The 24,544-nt window shown below is 50.5% G+C and overlaps 1 protein-coding gene across 1 annotated transcript; it reads right to left on the bottom strand.

Moving 5' to 3' along the window:
- Positions 1–1,583: 1,583 nt before the first annotated feature.
- Positions 1,584–16,187, bottom strand: LOC137163091 (acrosin-like). The gene is made up of 5 exons (XM_067563529.1): positions 16,027–16,187; positions 10,363–10,628; positions 5,452–5,597; positions 4,807–5,169; positions 1,584–1,739 (listed from the first exon to the last, which is right to left on the bottom strand). Exons 1-5 carry the CDS (start codon positions 16,185–16,187, stop codon positions 1,584–1,586), a joined length of 1,092 nt encoding a protein of 363 aa, XP_067419630.1.
- Positions 16,188–24,544: the final 8,357 nt, after the last annotated feature.

The raw sequence follows: 24,544 nt of genomic DNA, 5'->3' as shown, positions 1-24,544 counted from the left end.
ACCCTCAAATCTCTGGGCCTGCATACACCGGCACCACAAAGACATCACTTTATAGCTCAGCTACCTCCACACTTCTACCAGCCTCAACAGAGGCAGGATTTTAATCAAAGGAGAGGCAGGAGCAATAGGAGGAGTCCTTACCCAGCGTAATCCAGCTGCGGCGAAGGATTAACGAAGCAGCCCCCAGGCCAGAAGCACAACTTCTGAGGGTGCGCCCGGGGACAGCATACCAATCCGAACCTTGGATCCTCCACCTCTTTTATTTTCCAGCATCTTATCCTACTTCTACCATGCGTGGGGCAAGATTACAACGGACAAATGGGTTCTACGCATGATAGAACTGGGATGTTCTATCCAATTCAGCTCCCTTCTCCCCTCACATTCCCTACCCTCCCTGTCCCTCTTCAGGGACCCCTCTCATGAACAACTTTTAATTCAAGAAACGCAGCAGCTTCTAAAAGTGGGAGTGGTGGAAGAGGAGCAAGGGGTTCTATCCCTGATACTTCCTAATCCCAAAAGCCAAGGGCGGTCTCAGTCCGATTTTAGCCCTGAGAAACCTCAACAAATACATGAAAAAGTTGATGTTCCGAATGGTCTCCCTGGTCTCAGTCATTCCCTCTCTGGATCCAGGAGATTGGTATTCCGGCCTCGAACTAAAGGACGCATACTTCCATGTCTCCGTCATCCCAAGAGACAGGAGATTTCTCTGATTCGTGGTTGGACAATCCCATTACCAATTTGTGGTGCTACCATTCAGCCTCTCAGTGTCCCCCAGAGTCTTCACAAAGTGCCTGGCAGTTGTGGCTGTGTTCATCAGACAACGGGGACACAAGTTTACCCCACCTAGACAATTAGTTGATCAAAGGTCACTCCTGGCAGCAGGTGCAATTGGACACAGAGCTAGTAACACTTGTGTTTGCCAGTTTAGAACTCCTGATCAACGCACAAGTCAACCATAGTGTCTGATCAATGGATAGAGTTAATAGGGGCACTCTTAGACTCAAACCTAGCCAGGGCCTCCCTCCCGGAAGCTCATTTCTGGTCTATTCTCTCCATCATAAAGGAATGGGAACGGCATCCCATGATCACTGTCAGTTGTCTAAGATTATGAGCCACTTGGCAGCCTGTACTTAGCATTCCAGACTGCCCCTGAGACCTTTACAGACACAGCTGGCGTCAGTGTACCAGCTGTCCAGGGACAGTTTAGAGAAGGTAGTGTCGATTCCAACATCGGTATTGGACTCACTCCACTGGTGGTTAAACCGGGGTGTGGTATGCACGAGTCCCATTTTCAGGTCCGTCCCCCACCCTCACATTAGTGACCAATGCATTGGACACCAGTTGGGGAGCTCCTCTGAACTCCCTAAGAACTCAGGGGCTGTGGTCGCTGGAAGACCTGTCCACCCACGTCAATGTAAGAGAGCTAAGAGCAGTACAGTTCGCCTGTCAAGCCTTCAGACCTGAAAGACAAGTGTGTCACAGTAAAAGCAGACAACACAACAGCAATGTTCTATATAAACAGACAGGGTGGTGCTCGCTCCTCTTTCCTGTGTCAGGAAGCCCTTGACTTTTGGCAATTCTGTTTAGCGCACGCGATACTCATGGAAGCCTTGTACCTCCTGGGGTCTCAGAACACACTCGCGGACCACCTCAGCAGGTCGATATCTAGAAACAAGTGGTCTCTCCATCCAGATGTGGCAAATGATATTTTCTGGAGGTGGGGGATTCCCCACGTAGACCTGTTTGTGACGAAGTCCAACAGAAAATGCGTTCAATTCTGCTCTTTCTAGAACCACAGGCCAGGATTGATTGTGGATGATTTCATCATTCCCTGATTGGGTCGTCTTCTCTATGCCTTTCCCCTGATACCTCTGGTGCACAAGGCCCTTCTGAAGGTCAGGAAGGAAGGATAAGTCACTAATGATCTTGATATCCCTGGCTTGGCGACACCACCACTGGTTCTCCACGCTACTCAAGCTGTCAGTGGAGAACCCTATCAGTCTTTTGTTAGTGTGAGACCGGATTACGCAGGACCACGGCCGCCTTCGCCACACGCACCTGCAATCTCTGCACCTTACAGTATGGAATCTCCATGACTGAACCAACAGGAGTTGGAGTGTTCAGAGCAGATCAAGGAAATACTTCTGGGAAGTAGGAAACTCTCCACTAGGCCTGCCTACCTAGCAAAATGAAAGCGATTCTCAATTTGGTCTAGGCTGAAAAGCTCCTCCCCGGAGATGTCAACAATTCTTCTCATTCTGAACTATTACATCTTGTCGGTATCTTCAATTAAAGTTCACTTGACTGCAATTTCAGCTTTCCACCTATGAATGGCTGGACGTTCAATCTTATTGAATCACACAGTAGGTCGCTTTCTCAAGGGCCTCGACAGGTTGTTTCCTCAGACGTGCCAACCAGTTCCCCAATGGGACCTTAACTTGGTACTGTCCACGCTAATGAGACCACCTTTCAAACCTTTGGCGACATGCTCTCTCTTGTACCTGTCATGGAAGGTAGCCTTCCTAGTGGCCATTATGTCATCCAGAAGGATTTCGGAACTGAAGCTCTTGACATTGGAACCTCCTTATATTGTCTTCTTTAAAGACAAGGTTCCCCTGCGGCCATACCCAGCCTTCTTCCTGAGGGTAGTTTCGCAGTTGCATTCAAACCACGTAGGGAGCTGCTTGTGAGTCACCTAATTGGAATCAACATGAGCAAGCACTTGAAGAAGAAAAGACGGTTACTAACTTTCTGTAACTGTTGTTCTTCAAGAAGTGTTGCTCATGTCCATTCCAAGACCCACCCGCCTACCCTTGAGCAGAGTCTGCCGGCAAGAAGGAACTGAGGAGCAGAGGGTTGGCAGAGCCTTATATAGGACGCCATGGAGGTGCGACTCCAGGAGGCTCCACAGCCAGCCCTATAGTTACCACTTGGCAACGGTGCATGAGGTGCGCACACACTTGGAAAGGACATGAGCACCACATCTCAAAGAACAATAGTTACAGAAGGTTAGTCACCGTCTTTTCTTTGTTCCTAGTGCTGCAGCTGATAGCAGCTTGGGAGAGGGTTGTGCCATTCTTTTGCTTTCTCCTCCCTCTCTCCCAGCTCCCCAAACTCTCATCATTTCCCCTTGTGACTGGTTCTGCAAGGTGACTGCCCACGTGGATCCACAGTTGGGCTGAACAGTTGTCCACCATGCAAGGTTGGAGTATCTAGAAACAGCATCCACTGGGGCCACTCATCCCAGCTTCCAAAGGCACAAAGGAGTCCAAAACACTCTTTATTCCCTCCTTCCACTCTGGGGATCCTTTCCTCAAGACTCTGAAGAAGGGGAAAGTGAGCAGGGCCATAATTACATTGGTGAGGAACCATTTTTCTTCCTTTGAAAATTGTCCCATAAATCCCCAGGCTGGGTGACTAACAAGCAGCTCTGGGCCTCCAGCGTGCCGATGTACGCACTAGCAGCAAAGTGCCTCTGCTTTGGGTATCAGCTGGAGGCCAGGTTGAGAGTCGTGCTGTGTAAGGGGCGTACAGAGCCCCATAGTGCCGCTTTGTAGACATCAGTGATGGAGACACTGTGGAGGCTTTAGTCCTAGCTGAGTGCGCACCGATATCCCCAGATGGCTGAACAGCCACTAGGTATAACAGCGGTGATCCCATCTGATTCGTGCCATGTGGGAGCTGTGATCGACTGCACTGGCCGCACCCCCACGTGCCACAAAGGTTTGAGGAACTCGCGGATACATTTGGTCCCACATACAAAATAACGGAAGCACTGCAGTCACATGGCGTATGGGCAGGAGGCTTTGGGAAAATACAGATGGGCTAGTGACCAGAAAGAGCCAGGAGGACTGAAGCAAAGGGCTGCCACTCAGGCGCTCTGGATTCAATTTGTGGCTCTGCCACAGACTCCCTGTGTGACCCTGGGCAAGTCACTGCATCCCCATGTGTTTCAGTTCCTCCTTGTGACACAGGAGTGAGACTATCTACCTTCTCTTCTCTCTCCGCATCTCACATCCATCTTGTCTGCAAGACCTGTGGGCACAGGAGACTGCAGGCTGGAAGGGACCCTGGGGAAAGTAGGACATCTCTGCATGCTTTCCTCGCTAAGCCTTGTCCTCTCAGCTGTGGTTGCAGGTTATTTTAGAAAGGCGCATGCAGAGGAGGTGGGTGAACGTGCAGGTTGGCCCGACGCTGGTGCCTTGGCTGCCTGATCAGCGCTGAGCCGTTTAGGCACACTCCTCTCCTGGGGATGAGGCATGGACACTGGTGCCTTTCAAGGGCTCCAGGCTAAACAAACCAGAAGGCTACACAGAGGGAAACTCAGCAAATGTAATGCACCCAGGGGCTGGGTCACTCATACCAGTGTCCCTCAGGGCAGCAGGCACTGCTGGTCCCCTCCAACCTCTCCCTGGGAGTCAAGGCTGTTCTTCCATGTTTGTCTCAGTCATTCTTCAACTCCTGGGAGGCTCCAGGACACGGGGGTGCAGAAGGGGCAGAGACAGCTGGAGGTGAGGTGCCGCTGAGTGACATGTGGGGGGTGCTCTCTTTGTGAGGCTTATGGGTGTAGATCTTTGGGGGGATCAGTAGTTTCAGGACAATTACTGGTCTGAGGGGATGACTGGCTTTGGGGGGGTTAATTTGTGGGGGATAAATGGCTTTGTGGGGGAGGAATGGTCTGTGTGGCGTGACTGGTTCTGGGAGGATGACTGGCTTCGGGGAGATGTAGGGTGGTTCTGGGGGTAAGTATGGCGGCTTCAGGGGCGTGACTGATTCTGAGGGTACATAGGGTGCTTCTGGGGGTACATATGGGGGCTCCAGGGAGGCGACTGGCTCTGGGGGCATGTAGGGTGCTTCTGGGGGTACATATGGGGGCTCCAGGGGGATGACTGGCTCTTGCAGGACAGGGGGAAGGAGAGGCGTGAGTTTGGTGGCAGAAGCAGGAGGCTGGAGGGGAAGGATCTGTGGTGGTAATATCTCCTCAGGCAGCTTCTCCTGGCGTTCCAGGATCCCCGTGTTCTCCAGGATCCACTCCAGAAAGGGCTGGGTAGAGGTGTATCGGCCCAGCTTGTAGGCCTGGGCACAGTCTTGGCCCCAGCTGGTGATGCCAATCACATAATACCGAGACGTGACCTCATCTTTGCACATCAGGGGTCCTCCACTGTCCCCCTGCAGACAGAGAAAGGAGAGTTACTGATGGCTTGTGAGCTCCTCCAAACCCTTAGCACCAGCCGCGGCCCCTTAGCCTTCAGACCTCTGGCAGGGGGCCTGGCCAAGCACTCGGTCCCGGGGGCGGGGAGAGAGGGGATTAATGGTTGGGTTCATCTCTGGTCTGTGTACCTGGCAGATGTTGATGTCTGGGGAGAGGCTGGTGATGCCCGAGGAGGGCACAGAGAGAAGAGGTAGTGCAGGGGGCAGGACTTGGCCATGAGTGGGCTCTGGCCTGCATACCTGGCAGCTGCCAAAGTCTCCTCGCTTGTACCCTGCACACAGGTTATTCCTGGTGATGGCCCCGTTGTACCAGCGGCTGCTGTTACACATTGCACTGTCAATGAGATGCACCTTGGCCTCTTGCAGGATGTCAACAGTGTCCATGGCTGCAGGGAAGGAGACGGTATCAGCTCTGCCCCGTTCACCCAGCCAAGACCCTGCCCTCAGCCCCGCCACCTCCCTTCCACGCCCTCATGTCCCCGTCCCACCATGACACTTGGTCTCAGTGCCTGGCACTGGGCTGCACAGCAGGTGGCTAGGTCCCGCTCCTGGTGTCTTCACTGTGCCCTGTGGAGCCCCAGGAACTGTAGTTCTCACTCCTGCTCCAGCATCTGGCTGTATCTGGGGACCCAAGGAAATGGCCAGGAGGGTTGGCAGCCAAGGCCCCTCTAAGCCAGGGTCTATTCACCCACTCATTGCTATGAGTAACCATCGAGTCATCAATGTGCAGTCACCATAGCGATGGAGCGCCTCCCAGCCATGGTACCCAAAGAGACAAGACCCAGCTGTCCTCCCAGCCTCACACAGGGCAGCTGGGGATTTAGTGATTATCCCCGCCTCTTCTCGCTTTCTCCGCTCTGCAGCTGCTTAAGCAGCAGCTGTGGGAAAGCGAAGACCTGAGGATAGCACGTGGTGAGGAGGCTGTGAGAGCTGTGCTCATTTGCTCTCATTCGCCCCCAGCGTCATGGGCCAGCTGCCCAGGAAGCCAAGTCTGCTTTCACAAGCTTCCTCTTTGGGGCTGGCAGCGTCACATCTGCCAAGGCGCATGCTCTTGGAGTGTCTGGCACCAGTTCGGTGGGAGCCCCTGAAGATTAACCCTGAGGCTGTGAAGTGGGCTGGGACCTCCCAGGCATCAGTGCAGTGAGCATAGCGTGGTGTCGGGGTGTGTGCATGGTGCCTGGTGCATTCTGGCATGAGACTGGTTTAAGGCCAAGCGCTTGTACCGCAGCACAACGAGTGGTGATAGCCCAACCTGCATCACCAAGCCTGGCTCATGGCAGCCAGGTCTGTGCTGTTTCTGACGAGGTGTAGCTCACTGGGAACGTGTGTATGTCCAGGATGAGCAAGGAGGCCAGGGGACGCTGGCTGCAGGCTGACTTGCTGATGTGAGGGTCGCTCCCTTCCATGGAGAACTAAGTGACCATGGATACAAGGCCTCTTCCTGCCAGCTTGGCCCCTGCTTTGCCCAGCTTTGGCTTCAACCTCTCCTCCTGTGTGATCTGAGCTGGCCGGGGTAGTGGAGAGGTGGTGTCTCACTGTGAGGCGGGTACAGAACTGTATGGGCCAGCGCCAGGGCAGTGGGACAGTTATCCAGCACCACACTTTATGAGCGTCCTCACAGGAGCCCTGGAGCTGTTACAGGGCTTTCCATCACCCCTTGCTAGCGCTCCGAGGCAGGTCAGTGTGCCATAGTCCCGGCATTCAATACTGGCAGATCACGTGGAGGTATGGATGAGGACATGCTGTCTGGGTAGAAGGAGGCCATCCACCAGGGCTCCCAGAGCTGTCTCCATTGCAGGCAGGGCCTCACTGAGCCTTGGGCTATGCAGACATTCATCAGAAAAGCCAGCCAGTCCCTGCCCCAGGGAGCGCAATATTGTTACTGCTAATTATGAGTATTGCGGTAGTGCCTTGGAGCACCAGACACAGGCCAGGGCCCCACTGGGCCAGTTGCTGTACAAACAACCCAAAGAGACGGTCCCGACGCTAAGGGCAAAAGACAAGAGGGGGAGAACAATGTGCCCACACTGGTCAGCAGGACGAGCCATGGGCTCCGCTCATCTGCTGCGTAGCCCCTGTTGAGGTTTTGTGGGCTTACTGGCAGAGAAAAGATTTACTGTGATGGCAGTTTGCTAGGCAGGTGGGCTGAAGGGGAAAGAGAGAAGGTAAGAGTGACACAATTGTGTTTCACACTAAGCAGTACTCCCACCCCTCCCCGACAACCTATGTGCGGCTGACGGGTGCGTCTGTCCCAGTCATTCTGCTGAATCCCTCCATCACGTTCCCTCTTATGTATCTCCCTGCTAAAACAAACAGGCCCGGTCTTGCCCACCTCTCGTCATGGAGAAGTGTATCCATTTCTCTGCTGGTTCTTGTCCGCTATGTCCGAATTTCCCTCCCTCCCAGCTCGGTGACCGGTAGGGCACATCGTGCCCCGGGGAGTCCCAGTTGCTGTGATAATATTCCACGTTGCTTACTGTCTCATTCCTTATGCACGCTACCAGACTCGTTGTGGCAGCTGCTGCACACTGAGCAGAAGTTTCATTGAGCTGCCCACAATGACACACAGGCCTCTGCTCTGTAGTTACACTTAGGGTAGAACCCAGCAAGGTGTGGGCTGGTCCAGTTAGCCCTTCCCATTTGTCAGCACCGAATTCCATCTGCCATTGTGCTGCCCGTTCCCCAGCTGGGTCAGGGCCCTCTGGCATGTCTCACTGTCTGCTCTGGAACTGACTAAACAACTCTGTGTCGGCTGCAAGGTTTGCACCCTTGCTGCTCTGCCCTGCCTTTCCAGATCATTAATAAATGTATTAACTTGCCCCAGTCCTGGTGCATCTCCCTGGGCTCTGCTGCTAACCTGCCGCTGTGAGGAAAGATGACCATTTCTTTGTGCTTTTTTAGCCAGTTCCTGGCCCATGGCAGCACTTCACCTCTCCTGCCAGGACTGACTGACTGACTTTCCTTAACATCCTCTCAAGAGGACCCCATCAAAGGCCTTTTGAATGTCTAGATACATCAGCTGGTTCTCCATTATCCAGTATTTTCATGTCACACTGAAAGATTTTAATAGATTAGAGAGGTGTGCTGTTTGCTATGTAGAACCTAGACAGGAGAGAGCAAAGACAAGGGGGAAACAGGCAGTGAGGCGCTATGGGCAGATTATTGCAAAGGTGCTATTGAAAAGCTTCTTGCCCCTTCATCTGACGCAGCTGGTCCTGCTGCCTGCCAGAGGCAAAACGCAGGCCTGGGCCAGCCCAGCCATAGAGCCAAACCCTGGCTGGTCTGGTCCAGTCTGAGGACCCGTATCTTTCTTCCGTTGGAAGACAGGGTCATGGGCTAGATGAACCCGTGGTCTGACCCAGTCTGGCCTTTCTTAAGTTTAGGTTCCTACCTTTCCTTTGGCCATTACCAATTCTCAGGTTTCTCCCTCATTCTAAGCACGTGGGTATCACTCCCGCCCGACCTCAGGAGCCTTTGGGTTATTTCTTAGGTCTGACTATTATTTGCAGCTGCTCCCAGTGTAGGTGAGTTCCTGGCCCTACTGGAGTCCATGGGAGTTGAGTGGCTGCTGTGTATTTCCCAACAGTGTTTACGCCCCTCTTGTAGGGCATTATTGAAACTGCTGTATAAACCAGGCCTAAGCCACTCCCTGCAATCTCCAGCTGACACGCTGGTCTTTGTAAGGACCCTCCCAGTCCTTCAGCTAGTGCCCCCTTCCAAGCCACGCAGAATTCGTTTGGAGAGTAAAATCCTGCAATGCAGGCTTTGCAACCTCCCAGTGTTTGCCAGACTGGGGGGTGTCTGTCTGCCACATGCTTTGTGCTTTGCTCAGAACAACTAGGTTACTTTTGTGAGCATTATTTACACCCATTCCCCACAGGCACATCACTGCTGGGGCTGACCGCCCAGGCTCCGCTTGGCCTTGGGGAGGTTAGCAAGGCATTCTTTCCACATTTATTCCCTTATTTTGCTAGTTGTTGTGTCTTGTCTATTTAGATTGTAAACTCCTTGGGGCAGGAACTAACTGATCCTAACTGAGGCCTGTTGGCCCTACCACGATACAGACAACAACAACAACGATAGAAGTTACACCCAGCAACTGGCAAAGCACGCATTGTTCCCTTTGTGAAGATCAGCCCCGTGTTAGCTTTTCTCCAGTCTCCAGCACTTCCCCGTACCCAGTGTTTTTAGAAATAGCTGTCAAGGGGTTCAGTCAGTCCACTAGCTAATTCTGCTTCTGCCCACAAAGGCCACCAAGAGACGCAGGTAGAACTGCTGTCTGACATGGGGCGAAGTTCACAAAAGTCACCATCTGGGAGGACTCCAGTGTCCACATGGACAAGACCTCAGAAACAACTGCCACAAATCTCTTCTTCAAACCCTCTGCCTCTGGTTTCTCACGGGTCCCATGTGCAGGACCCTATAGCCCTTCACCTGTTGTCTCTACTGGACCATTCTTCCCTTTGGCACATTCCCTGCATAGGCTTCTTGCGCCCAGATTTGCTGTTTAACATGGCTCTCCCACTGACCAGCACGTAACAGCACTCTCCTTCCCAGCCAGCTCCCCCATCCTTGTGGGGACAGCCAGTGGGACATCCTTGGCAGACACGTGCAGCATCCTGACCAGTGGGGCGCTTGTCTTGGCTTGACATGCTACAGGCTCAGTAGGATTCGATACTGCAGAGATGGCATGAATGATACACACAAAAGCAGCTGCACCTCCGTTCCACTGCCCAGCGCTGTGTGTCACTGACACCTGTCCAGAGCGGGTGCCACGTAGTCTCAGACCAGCATTTGCCATTGACACACTGCGGTATCTGGCCAGGTGTAAGCAACAGCTCAGGGGCCATGCCAGGCAGAATCTGCCTCTCTGGCCATAGATGAGGCGTACGTGGGCCCAACACGAGGCTGCTGGCAGGGCATGGTAGGAGAGGGTGTACAACGCAGTGTCAAAGCCCTATGTGTGCCCCCGTTCATAACTGCATGCGTAGGTGTAGCTGTGTGTGCATCCCAATGCAAGTATCTGTGGGGGTGTGTGCCTGGTCTAGTGCCTCCCAGCCTTCAGGGCTGGAGTTGTTGGTCTCTTAGAAACGGCGCCCCCCCCCCCCCCCCCCGGGTAAAAAGGAGGCACCCGCGCACACAGCCCCTCACTCTTCTGGGTGGTGGTGCCCCAACCACTGATGTAGCAGGGCGAGAAGGTGGTGACAGCCATGCGTGTGTTGGGCAGGCAGGCCGGCTGTGTGAAGTCATCAAAGGTCACAGGGTGGTCAAGCTGAACGAGGGCGATGTCATTTGTCTTCTTGCGTGGATTGTACCCCTGGTGCAGCACGGCCTTTTTCACTGAGCGGATCTGGACCAAGTCTGACAGGCGAGAGAGCTCCGAAATGCCGCTCACAATCCTCCACCCAGCCAAGATCCTAGACATGCAGCAGAGTTGGGTTAGTGCACAGATACGGGCCTGCAGCTCCGTTACACCCATCCATATGTCACACACATGCATGGCTGGGTTTCCGCATAGTCTCTCCCCCGACCCCGCCACTCCGTAACACCCATCGTATGTCACACACGCACAGACCCAGCCCCCATGGATCCATAACACCCACCTGTATGTCACACACGCACAGCTGGGTTAGGGCACAGACACAGGCTGTGCTGACCCATAACACCCACCGTACATCACGCACGCACAGCTGAGTTAGGGCACAGCCCAGTCTCCATTGACCCATAACACCAACCCCATGTCACGCACACACAGCTGGGTTAATGCACAGACCAAGGCTACTATGTTTGGCATGCTAGCTCAGGCAGGGAAGCCCGAGTATGTCTCCTCAAGCTGGGAATCAGGAGAACAATAGATGAAGGTGACAGGAGGGGGCAATAAAGAGGTGGGCTCACAAAGATGTGGGTCTCTTACCTGCACTAATGCACGAGAAAGTGGAGGTGGTTCCTACAGCAGCATGGCTCAAGGGAGCACTGGCATTGGCCTGGCTGGACTCTGTCTTACCCTTTGCCTGTGTTAACCTACAGACGTCCTATGTGTGTTCCAGGCGACTAATAAAGCCAATTCTGTTTCGAAAAGGCTGCACAGAGCTGCAGCAGATACTTGCTAAGGTGCATTGATCCAAGAGACTGGAAGAAAGTTAATGTGCCAATATTTAAAAAGGATGAACGGGGTGACTCGTGTAATTATAGGCCTGTCACTCTGACATTGATCCCAGGCAAGATAATTGAATGCCTGATACAGGACCCTATTAATTAAAAAAAATAAAGGCAGGTAATATAATTAATGCCAAGCGATAAATGTAAGAAAACATAAAATCATCACTGATAAAGTTTGCAGATGACACAGAAATTGGGGAAGTGGTAAATAATAAAGAGGACAGGTCACTGATTCAGAGGGATCTGGTTTGCTTCGTAAACTGGGTGCAAGCAAACAATATGCATTCTAGTATGGCTAAATGTACATCTAGGAACAAAGAAAGAAGGCCTTACTTATAGGATGGGGGACTCTATCCTGGGAAGCAGGGACTCTGAAAAAGATTTGGGGTTGAAGATAATCAGCTGAACATGAGCTCCCAGTGTAAAGCTGTTGCCAAACAAGCTAATGCGCTCCTGGGATGCATAAATGGGAATTTCAAATAGGAGTCAAGAGGTTATTTCATCGCTGTATATGGCACTGGTGTCACCACTGCTGGACTCCTGTGCCCACTTCTGGTGTCCACAATTCAAAAAGGACGTTGATAAATTGGAAAAGGTTCAGAGAAGAGCCTTGAGAATGACTAAAGGATTAGAAAACTTGCCTCAGAGTGATAGACTCAAGGAGCTCAATCATTAGCTTAACGAAGAAAAGGTTAAAGGGTGACTTGATTACACGGGGAACAAATGCTAGTGATGGGCTCTTCAGTCTAGCAGAGAAATGATTAACACGAGTCAATGGCTGGGAGCTGAAGCTAGACAAAGTCAGGCCAGCAATAAGGTGTACATTTTTGATGGTGACAATAATTAACCGTTAGAACAATTTACCAAGGGTTATGGTGGATTCTCCATCACTGCTAATTTTTAACTCCTGATTGGAGGTTTTTCTGAAAAGATCCGCTCTAGGAATTAATTTGAGGACGCTCTCTGGTCTGTGTTATGCAGGAGGTCAGAGTGCAATCAGTCACAGTGGTCCCGTCTGGTCCTGGAATATATGAATCCCTGAATAGGATAAAGTCTCTGAACAGGCATCTGCTTCAGTCAGACTCTGTGCAGAGTCCATGCTGAGGAGCGGAAGTGCTGCAGCTTGGAGACACAGTCTAAGAGGCATTGAGGCTGCATGACCGACCTCTATGGAAAGTGTGACCCTTGGGGGGGGTCTGGTACACTGAAAGGGGCCGCCCAAGGGATTGCCTACAATCCAGGGCATAGGCCTGATCCTGTCAATTTCTTACACCAAGGCCTTGCAGCTCTGCAGTGTTTAACTATGGAAGTCACAGCTCTGACATGTTTGCTAGCAATTTTCAAATACAGTTTCCAGGAGTCCTCTTTCCCTGAGTTCCCCCTCAATCCACAGTTCTGCCCCTATCGAGGCCACGTCCACATAGGTGGAATGAATCATGTCAGAAAATGTGTTATCCCGACTCAGCAGAACAATAAGAAGAACAAGAAAAAGAACAAACCATCCCGATGTGCAGAAAGAATAGCAAATACGGCAGGCACCCAGCTGGGCTTCACAAAGGGTTTAAACACAAAAAGGAAGCTTACAGGAAGTGGAAGCTTGGTCAGATGACTGGGGAGGAGTATAAAAATACTGCTGGAGCATGCAGGGGTGAAATCAAAGCACAATTGGAGCTGCAGCTAATAAGGGATGTGAAGAGTAAATGACGAATTCTACAGGTATGTTAGCAACAAGGAGGAGGACAGGGAAAGTGTGGGCCTCTTTCACAATGGGGGAAACAACCTAGTGACAGAGGAGGTGGAAAAAACAGAAGTACTCAATGCTTTTTTCCCCTCTGTCTTCACAGACAAGGTCAGCTCCCAGACTACTGCACTGCGCAGCACAGTATGGGGAGGAGGTGAGCAGCCCTCAGTGCTGAAAGAACAGGTTCAGGACTATTTAGAAAGATTGGACATACACAAGTCCAGATGCAATGCATTTGAGGGTGCTGAGGGAGTTGGCTGATGTGATTTCAGAGCCATTGGCCATTATCTTCGAAAACTTGTGGCGATTGGGGGAGGTCTCAGACTACTGGAAAAAGGCAAATCTAGTGCCCATCTTCAAAAAAAGGGAAGAAGGAGGATCTGGGGAACTACAGACCAGTCAGCCTCACCTCAGTCCCTGGAAAAATCATGGAGCAGGCCCTTAAGGAATCCATTTTAAGGCACTTGGAAGAGAGGAAGGTGATCAGGAACAGTCAACATGGATTCACCAAGGGAAAGTCATGCCTGACCAACCTGATTGCTTTCTATGAAGAGGTGACTGGCTCTGTGGATGGGGGGAAAGCGGTGGACGTGATATACCTTGACTTTAGCAAAGCTTTTGATATGGTCTCTCACAGTATTCTTATCAGCAAGTTACAGAAGTATGGGTTGGATGAATGGACTATAGGATGGATCAAAACCTGGCTAGAGCATCAGGCTCAATGAGTAGTGATCAATGGCTTCATGTCTAGCTGGCAACCGGTCACAAGCGGAGTGCCCCAGGGGTCGGTCCTGCAGCTGGTTTTGTTCAACATCTTCATTAATGATCTGGAGGATGGGGTAGATTGCACCCTCAGCAAGTTTGCAGATGACACTAAGCTGGGAGGAGTGCTGGATACCCTGGAGGGTAGGGATAAGATATAGAGTGACTTAGACAAATTGTAGGAGTGGGCCAAAAGAAATCTGATGAGGTTCAGCAAAGACAAGTGCAGAGTCCTGCACTTAGGACGGAAGAATCCCATGCACTGCTACAGCCTGGGGACCGATGGGCTAGGCAGCAGTTCTGCAGAAAGCGACCCGGGGGGAGGGGGGTTGTTATAATAGACAAGAAGCTGGATATCAGTCAACAGTGTGCTGTTATTGCCAAGATGGCATAGTGGGCTGCATTAGTAGGAGTATTGCCAGCAGATAGTGGGAAGTGATTATTCCCCTCTATTTGGCACTTGTGATGCCATATTTGAAGTCGTGTGCCCTCCTCCCCCCCCCCCCCCCAAATTAAAGGAAGGATGTGGACAAATTGGAAAGAGTCCAGCGGAGGGCAACAAAAATGACTAGGGGGCTGGAGCACAAGACTTATGAGGAGAGGCTGAGGGAACTAGGTTTGTTTAGTCTGCAGAAGAGAAGAATGAGGGGAGATTTGATAGCAGCCTTCAACTACCTGAAAGGGGGTTCCAGGGAGGATGGAGCTAGGCTGTTCTCAGTGGTGGCAGATGACAGAACAAGGAGGAATGATCTCAAGTTGCAGTGGGGGAGGTGTATGTTGGATATTAGGAAAAGCTTTTTCCCTAGGAGGGTGGTGAAGCATTGGAATGGGTTACCGAGGGAGGTGGTGGAATCTTCATCCTTAGAGGTTTTTAAGGCCCAGTTTGGCAAAGCCCTGGCTGGGATGGCTTAGTTGGGGTTGGTCCTGCTTTTGAGCAGGGGGACCTCCTGAGGTCCCTTCCAACCCTAATCTGCTATGATTCTATGACTCAGCAGTCCACAGCTGTGGAGATTTCGATCTACAGTATGAGGTAACTGAAGAGCTCTGACCCATCTAATTAGCCAAGGCACCAGGACCTCCCCCAGTACTGAGCCCAGTGCAAGTCAGTGTTTTCAACAATGAGCTGGAATTGAGGATAAAATCCTGGCTGATATCATGTAGGGATGACACGAAGAATGGTGGCGTGGTAACTAATGATGAGGCCGGGGCAGACATACAGAACCATCAGGATTGTTTGGTAAACTGGACCCACTCAGACAACATATATTTTAATACAGCCAAATGGCAAGTTAGCCATCTAGGAACAAGAAACGCAGGTCATACCTACAGAAGGGGGCCTGCATCCTGGAAAGCAATGGCTCTGAAAAGTATTGCAAGATCATAGTGGACAAGGAGCTCCCTGTGCGCTGTTGGACAAAAAGGGCTACTGTGATCTTTGGATGTATAAACGGGAGTAGGGGGTAGGAGGTGATTTTACTTTTGCCTGTAGTGTTGTTGGTGAGCCCCATGCTGGATACTGCATCCAGGTCTAGTGTCCACATTTTAAAAAAGATTTTGAAAAATTGGCGAGGCTGCAGCCAAGATCCACAGAAATGATTCAAAGGCTGTAGAAAATGCATGACAGTGAGATACTTAAAGAGCTCCGACTATTCAGCTTAGCCACAAGAAGAATGAGACGTGACTTGAGTACAGTCAGTACCTGCCTAGTGAGAAAATACCGTGTACTAAACACCTGTTTAATCTAGCAGAGAAAGGCAGAACACAAACCAATGGCTGGAAGCTGAAGCCAGACAAATTCAAATGAGAAATTAAGCACAACTATTCACCAATGAAGGCGATTACCCACTGGAACAAACGCCCAAGGGCAGTGCTGGATTCTCCAGCCTCAATGCCTCCAGGTCCAGACCAGATGCCCTCTGGAAGATGGTTTAGCCAAACACAAGTTACTGGGCTTAATACAGGGTAGGCTGGCGAAATGGAATGGCCTGTGCTATACCAGGCAGACGAGCGGTTTCAATAGTCCCACCTGGCCTTACACGCTATGTCGCACCGGCTCATGCTCGTCAAGGGTCTACCAGCTTCCCATCCCGCCTACTGCCTCCCTCCCCAGACCCTGTCTCCCTAGAGCCTTTGCACAGATTGCCCCATCTCACCTTCTCTTGGCTTTCAAGCAGTGAGCTGCCGTGAGGACCCAGCGGTTGCTGATGAGGGAACCTCCGCAAGAATGCTGGTGGCCCTTTTGGGTGGGGATCTGGATGCTGATGATCCAGGGCCAGGCCCCTGGCAGGGCATCCACGCCACCCACGATCTGCATCCCGGCATAGCCAGACGCCAGGGGGCGGCGCCCACAGGCTGTGGAGAAGGTCAAAGGCAGGGTGATGGGCTGTGTGAGACTGCGAAGGACCATGGAGGAAATATACAAATCCCCAGCAGGTCCCCAGAGCAGTTTCTGCAGTCCTGGCAGTCGAGATGGAGTCAAGAAAGAACCCACTGGTCTTAGGTGCTCACACAGCTCTGCCAATGTATCTCAAATGCCAATCTGCAGCCCCCCTGCTGTTCCAGGCCCGGGCTCCATTCCTCCCTTCTACAAGCTCTGCCGGTGCCCCTCAATCCTGCTTCACAGCCCCCTGCTATCCGAGGCCTGGGATCCCCATCCCTGGCATAGGGCGTTAGAGAGAAGATGCTCAGCAGGATTAGTGTGAGGCGACAACACCTTGTGGCCAGCTGGAAATGATCTCGGTTCCTGTGTATTTCTCACATCTGCAGGATCTTAATGGAACCAGCCTAAAACCCTAGGCAGATATCTTTACCCTGCTGCCTCCTCCACTTCCTAAAGGGAAAGGCCCAGCCCCACACACACCCACCTCCGCCTCTGCCCTCCCCCTTCCCCTGTAGAGGAAGGTCTTGGCCCCACTGCCCTTCCCCCTTCCTGTGGGGAAAGGCCCTGGCCCACCTCCTCCTCTCCTGCAGGGAGCCCCACTTGGGAGCAGGGGAGGGACTGAGGCTCGCCCAAGGAACGTGTCAGGGCATCGATGCATGGGACTGTGCTCATGTGATGAGCAGGGGCAGGAGCCCCTGGCCACCTCTGTGGGAGCCCCCCACATGCTGCTCACTCTTTGAGTTGTATCCCTGCATCCCCAGGAGCAGCAGGGGCAGAAACCCCAAGGGCATCCAGGCCGGGGGCCCCATCTTCAGGTGCGGCTCCCTGGCACCATTGTGACATCATGGAGCCTTGCCTTGGGCTGACATAGCCGCATTCTCCCACGTGTTGCTAGGAGACAGTGTGACTCTCATAATAACGAGGCTGGAATAAGCTGGACCCACAGTCTGGACTTTGCCTTCCCAAGGGGCTGGGCCAAGCTGAACCAGCTGGGAGGAGAGGCCAGGGGGCCAAGGCAGCCAGGGATGGTGGAGCTGAGCAGGGCCGGGGGTAGGGCCCTCGATTTTTTAAGGCCGGAAGGGACCATTAGATCATCTTGTCTGACCTCCTGCAGTACCCAGGCCAGACAATGCTAGCTATTGAAGTGGGTGCTTTCTGTAATGCTTACATGAATCCAAGGCATGCCTCAGTTTCCCTGCCTGCATTGCACTGCTACCCACGAGTGTGTGAAAGTGTTAACACTGCCCCTGGAACAGGAGATGTGTGTGTGTCACCTCGCTCCCTGGGTGCAATGACTGGGTTGTTAGGGAACTGGCTGAACCTGACCCAGACCAAGAGAGGACCCAGCAAGACAAAGAGACCCCTAGTGACTGAACAATCAACACCTCACAGCAGGAAACCCTGGCAGGTGGACCATGGGAACGGACCTGGAATAAGGAGTGCCCTTTAGGGGCTCAGGGGCTCTCACCTGGGAACTGACGAAGGAAGGAAGTGTAAAGCATGAAGGATTATTTCTCCAAGAATCAGGCAGCACGGACCATACTGAAGAGGTTTATTCATGATACTGGGAAGTCTGATAAATCAGCTTCAACTTCCTGGTGTTCCCGTGGTCAATTATATCCCGTCTTATCGATTACATAGTACGTTTTAAATTCTTTATCTACTCACTTACAAATACAGACACTGTCCCATCCAGAGAGAACAACAGTGATAATGGTCGTTACATACGTGCAGAGACACTTTAATCACTCTACTTACATCATGGATGCCAGGGCTACACTCGGGGTGGGGGTAGGGTGGAGAAAGAAAGGGGGGGTCCTTACAGATAGGTGGCAGATGAAACAGAATTTCTAAAAGCAAATGTGCTGTTCTCATTGGAATTAGAATCACTAAGAGGACATCTGGCTTCCTGAGCCATGGGATGCTTACACTAGCCCTTGTCCTTGAGGATCAGGTATGTTCGTTAGCCATTTAAATGAGTTTCGACCTACAACTTGTTAGCTGAAAACAACCTCAAGCCTTACAGAAGTCAGAGAGAGACACAGAGCTTGAAAATGGAGTTCACTACAGTTGGGCTGTGACTTGTTCTGGGTTGACCAGAATGGACTGTGGGGTGCTTTTCATTTCTCTGGGCTAAGCTAAGGCCTGCCAGGACTGTGTGCTAGCTGCTAATAACTCTCGTTTCCTTTTCCTTGTTAATAAACCTTTAGATAGTTTATTATACAGTTGGCTGTTTGGAAATGCTGCTTGAATGTGTCTGCAAATATCTGGTGGATCCCTCCGTCCCTGCCGCGTGGATGAGTCTCTAGCAGGGTCTGTCTTAGTTGACGCACCGGGCAGAGATCACGGTGTGAAGGGGGGGTGCTGAAGTTCCAGAAGTTTAGTCTAGGAGGTGGTGAGGCTGCGTTGCCTGCCCTGGAGAAAGAGCAAGACCCCTTGGCAGTCTGGCTACAGTGAAGGGTCCCCCCAAGAGACTGTACCAAAGTTTGGGCATAGCACCAGTCCCGTGGGACTGTGAAACACTCTCTTGGTGCGTTTGGCTAAAGCATCTTCCAGAAAAGCATGAGTATTAAGCTGTCCTGCAATGACTCAAGTGTGAGAGTCCCAGTCTCAGGATAGACTGTTAGGAACCAGCAGGGCACTAGCCCTAGATTGGCTGTGAGTTCCGCACTTAGATTCCACCAGCCAATTAGCCAGTGTGAACTCCTCAGACACCGTAACAACCTTAACATGGAGTCACAGACGTCTGCTCAGGTACTGCAGTCTGTCTTGCTGTGGTCCCTTGTGCCCAGTGGCACAGCAATATTCAGGTTACTCCCAGTTCCAAAGGATCCATCACTTTTCCCAGGTTAAGTGCATTTTAGATCTCACACTAAAGACAATGCTTGTAGCCAACTGTCTAATAAACTATCTAAAGATTTATTAAGTAGGAAAAGGAAACCAGAGAGTTAGTTATGAGGGTAAAATAGGTAGACATACATACACAAAGGAGTTAAACTTAAGTTTCCAAAACGTAATAGAAGCGCCTATAATAAGCAAGATCTATATATCCTTTAAGGCTAACCCAGGCCAAGCAGTGGGGATCTTTTGTTTGTGTCTAGTAATCCTTGCCCCCCCAGGCACCAAGCAGCAATGAGATATAGTTCTTCCTTGTGAGGGGTTTTTAGTCTCTTCCCCACTTGTGCTTTGAGCTGCAAACTGAGCTGAGGGCAGGACTTCATTTGCAAGACTCATCTTCATGAGGCCAGGGGTGGGGAGTAAACAACAAAGCCTTTTGTCCTCTTTCATGTTCCACTTTCATCTGTCTGGTGTTGATGGGCCTTTCTTGTCGGACAGGACATAACACCTTCTGTTGGAGACCAGCATTTCACACCAGTTCATGTCTCTCTGCTGTCTGGGGATTTACACACAAGCTTACAATGCAAAAGCTCAAATATTAACGTACAATAGGGAATACATATATTACAGGTCAGACTAATGCAGGCAGCAACTTACAAGTGCTCCATAAAGTCTAAGCACTAGACACAGTCTTATCATTCTAATAGTGTTTTAACAATAGTAATTGCGAGGTGAACCAGCCTCATTCCAGCGCTGAATTGCTCAGTGTTCAGTTAAGACATGGGGAACTTGACCTGAGCTGGCACCTGGTCTGTCAGCATCACCTGAGTAACATACATCTTCAGCATAGACTTCAATGTCCCATTGAATCTTTCCGCTAGATCCTCAGTCTCTGGCTGACAAGGCCTTTATGTCACATTAGCTATCCTCCAGTCATCTGGTACAGAAGCTGATTGAAATGATAGGTTACATACCACACTTAGTAGCGCTGCAATTTCATATTTAAGTTCCTTCACAACTCTTCATTGAATACCCTCTGGTCCTGGCGACTTATTACTGTTTAATTTGTCAATTTGTTCCAAAACCTCCCCTACCACCACCTCAATCTGGGACAGTTCCTCAGATTTTTCACCTAAAAAGAATGGCTCAGGTTTGGGGATCTCCCTCACAGCCTCAGCCGTGAAGACTGATGCAAAGAAATAACTTAGTTTCTCCAAAATAGCCTTCTCTTCCTTGAGTGCTCCGTTAGCATCTAGATCACCCCATTGCCCCACTGGCTGTTTAGGAGACTTCCTGCTTCTGACGTACTTAATTTTCTTTCTGTTACTTTTTGAGTCTTTGGCTAGCTGTTCTTCAAAAATATTTGGCCTTCCTAATTATGTTTTTACACTTCACTTGCCAGAGTTTATGCTCCTTTCTATGTTCCTCTATAGGATTTAACTTCCACATTTTAAAGGATGCTTTTATGCCTCTAACTGCTTCTTTTACTTTGTTGTTTAGTCATGGTGGCAATTTTTTGGTCCTCTTATTATGCTTTTTTAATTCAGGGTGTATATTTACATTGAGCCTCTAGTATGGTGTCTTCAAAAAGTTTCCATGCAGCTTGCAGGGATTTCACTTTTGGCTCTACACCTTTTAATTTCTTTTAATTTTAATTTAATTAACTTCCTCATTTTTGTGTAGTTCCCCCTCCTGAAATTAAATGCTACCGTGGTGGGCTGCTTTGGTGTCATCGTCCCCCCCAAGGGATGTTAAATTTTAATTATGTTATGCTCATTATTACCAAGTGGTTCAGCTACATTTACCTCTTCTACCAGATCCTGTGCTCCACCTAGGACTAAATCAAGAATTGCCTCTCCTTTTGTGGGTTCCAGGATTAGCTGCTCCAAGAAGCAGTCATTTAAGGTATCAAGATTTCTCTCTGCATCCCATCCTGTGGTGACATGTATCCAGTCAATATGGGGATAGTTGAAATCCCCCATTATTACTAATTTTTTTTATTTTTATAGCCTCTCTAATCTCCCTGAGCATTTCACAGTCACTTTCACCATCCTGGTCAGGTGGTTGGTAGTATATTCCTACTGCTATATTCTTATTATTCAAGCATGGAATTACTATCCATAGAATCTCTATGGCACAGTTTTGTTCATTTAAGATTCTTATTTCATTTGACTTTATGCTTTCTTTCACATATAGGCCACTCACTCTCCAGTACAACCTATTCTGTCCTTCCAATATATTTTGTACCCTGGTATTACTGTGTCCCATTGATAATCCTCATTCCACCAAGTTTCTGTGATACTTGTTATATCAATATCCTCATTTAATACGGGGCACTCAAGTTCACTCATCTTACTATTTAGACTTCTAGCATTTATATATAAGCGCTTAAAGGACTGAAGGATAGCTAATGTGATGCCAATTTTTTAAAAAGGCTCCAGATGCAATCCTGGCAATTACAGGCCGGTAAGCCTAACTTCAGTACCAGGCAAATTGGTTGAATCTCTAGCAAAGAACAGAATGATCAGACACATAGAAGAACATGATTTGTTGGGGAAGAGTCAACATGGTTTTTGTAAAGGGAAATCATGCCTCACCAATCTACTAGAATTCTTTGAGAGGGGGCAACAAGCATGTGGACAAGGGTGATCCAGTGGATATACTGTACTTAGATTTTCAGAAAGCCTTTGACAAGGTCCCTCACCAAAGGCTCTTAAGCAAAGTAAGCTGTCATGGGATAAGAGGGAAGGTCCTCTCCTGCTCTGTAGCTGGTTAAAAAATAGGAAACAAAGAGTAGGAATAAATGGTCAGTTTTCAGAATGGGGAGAGGTAAATAGTGGTGTCCCCAGGGATCTGTACTGGGACCAGTGCTGTGCAACATAATCATAAATGATCTGGAAAAAGGGGTAAACAGTGAGGTGGCAAAATTTGCAGATGGAGCAGTTTGGACTCGGAGGGGGAAGAGATGATCCTGCCCAAGAAAGAGTTTGCTGCCACAGCTGAGGGATATCCCATGGCACCTCCAATGGGGGACATGGCTACAAGGCCAAGGGCCTGTCCCATGGCAGTTTTGAAACCTGTGGGGTTTACCCCGATCATGGGTTTGCGAGGACACTCCCTGTCCGGAGGCTCGTTCATCAGTGGCTATTCACCTGGCACCAGCCCTGGATGTGGAATCCGACCAGGAATAGGGCCCTTCAGTGGACCCAGAAGGGGCTACGCCAGCTAGGGAAGAAGACCCTGATCCTGCGCTCCCCCAGTCTCCTCCTCCTCACCTGACAAAGCCATGGCAGGACCTTCCACCGCTGTCCCACTTGATGACTTCAAAGCTCAGCAGGAGCTGTTCAAATAGATGGCGGCCAACCTAGGACTCAAGGTGGAGGGGCTAAAAGAAACCAACGGATGACTTATTTGCCATTCTGGCAGCGGCAGCCCCATCCAGGGTGGCCCTCCCGGTCCATGAGGGTGTGGTGAAACTTGCAAAGACCCTGTGGCAGACTCCTGTCTCCCTGCTCCCGACATTTAAGCAGGTGAGAAAGAAATGCTATGTTCCCAGAAAGGGTTTTGAGTATCTCTACACCCATCCCTCCGGGAGTCGTTGATAGTAACAGTAGCCAACGAAAGGGACAAGCAAGGACAGTGAGTTCCACCCCAAAAAATACAGATGCTAAAAAGTTGGACCTTTTGGGGTGAAAAGTTGATTCCATGGCAATCCGGCAATTGCACGTATCTAACCAGCAAACCCAGCTGGGCAGATATGATTTTAACATCTGGCAGGCGGAGAAATTTTTGGACTCCCTGCCACAAACCTCTGGACAGGAATTCAAGGTTGTCATGGAGGAAGGGAAGGCGATAGCCAGGACTTCCCTTCTGGCAGCCTCAGATGTGACAGTTTTAGTGGCCAGAAACATGGCATCTGCACTGTTGATGCAAAGGGCACCATGGCTTCAATCATTAGGCCTCTCGCCGGAGATCCAGCCGTCCATCAGCACCTTCCTTCGATGGGGCAGGCCTGTTCGCCAACTAGATGGACTCCTGGCGGCACAGGCTCAAGGACTCCAGGGGTACACTGCAGTCCCTGGCTCTGTACACTCCAGCATCCAGGATACGGACCATGGACTTCAGAAAAGCGGACTTTGATTCCCTCAGGGAACTGATGGGCAGGATTCCCTGGGAGGCTAATATGAGGGGGAAAGGAACCCAAGAGAGCTGGCTGTATTTTAAGGAGACCTTATTGAGGGCACAAGAGCAAACCATCCCGATGTGCAGAAAGAATAGCAAATATGGTAGGCGTCCAGCTTGGCTTAACAAAGAAGTCTTTGGCGAACTTAAACGCAAAAAAGAAGCTTACAAGAAGTGGAAGCTTGGTCAGATGACTAGGGAGGATTATATAAACACTGCTCGAACGTGCAGGAATGAAATGAGGAAGGCCAAAGCACAATTGGAGTTGCAGCTAGCAAGGGACGTGAAGGGGAACAAAAAGGGTTTCTACAGGCATGTTGCCAACAAGAGGAAGATTCGGGAAAGTGTAGGCCCCTTAAAGAAAGAGGGAGGCGACCTAGTGACGGAGGATGTGGAGAAGGCTGAGGTACTCAATGCCTTTTTTGCCTCTGTCTTCACAGACAAGATCAGCTCCCAGACTGCTGTACTGGGTGGCACAGAATGGGAAGGAGGCAAACATCCCGCAGTGCTGAAGGAACAGGTTCAAGACTATTTAGAAGGATTGGACATTCACAAGTCCATGGGGCCGGATGCAATGCACCCGAGGGTGCTGAGGGAGTTGGCTGAGGTGATTTCAGAGCCATTGGCTATTATCTTTGAAAGCTCGTGGCAACAGGGGAGGTCCCTGAGGACTGGAAAAAAGCAAATATAGTGCCCATCTTCAAAAAAGGGAGGAAAGAGGATCCGGGGAACTACAGACCGGTCAGCCTCACCTCAATCCCTGGAAAGATCATGGAGCAGGTCCTTAAGGAATCCATTTTAAGGCACTTGGAAGAGAGGAAGGTGATCAGGAACAGTCAATACGGATTCACCAAGGAAAAGTCATGCCTGACCAACCTGATTGCTTTCTATGATGAGGTGACTGGCTCTGTGGATGTGGGGAAGGCGGTGGATGTGATATACCTTGACTTTAGCAAAGCTTTTGATACGGTTTCTCACAGTATTCTTATCAGCAAGTTAAAGAAGTATGGGTTGGATGAATGGACTATAAAATGGATAGTGAACTGGCTAGAGCATAGGGCTCAACGAGTAGTGATCAATGGCTCCATGTCTAGCTGGCAACCGGTCACAAGCGGAGTTCCCCAGGGGTCGGTCCTGGGGCCGGTTTTGTTCAACATCTTTATTAATGATCTGGAGGATGGGGTAGATTGCACCCTCAGCAAGTTTGCGGACGACACTAAGCTGGGGGGAGTGGTAGATACCCTGCAAGGTAGGGATAGGATACAGAGTGA

This window comes from Emydura macquarii, unplaced genomic scaffold, assembly GCF_026122565.2.
Source record: "Emydura macquarii macquarii isolate MOO-44397 ecotype Brisbane River unplaced genomic scaffold, CSIRO-AGI_Emac_v2 contig_6, whole genome shotgun sequence".
Classification (NCBI taxonomy): Eukaryota; Metazoa; Chordata; order Testudines; family Chelidae; genus Emydura; species Emydura macquarii.
Note: the sequence above shows the minus strand (reverse complement) of the source record. Positions and strands in the feature narration are given on the sequence as shown.

Excerpts from the sequence above, each read along its gene's own strand:
- LOC137163091 (XM_067563529.1), bottom strand. The coding sequence starts at position 16,187 with ATGCAGATCGTGGGTGGCGTGGATGCCCTGCCAGGGGCCTGGCCCTGG. Across the intron at positions 10,629-16,026 it reads TGCTTGAAAGCCAAGAGAAG|GATCTTGGCTGGGTGGAGGA; the intron begins GTGAGATGGGGC and ends CTGCATGTCTAG. Across the intron at positions 5,170-5,451 it reads GAGACTTTGGCAGCTGCCAG|GGGGACAGTGGAGGACCCCT; the intron begins GTATGCAGGCCA and ends CTCTGTCTGCAG.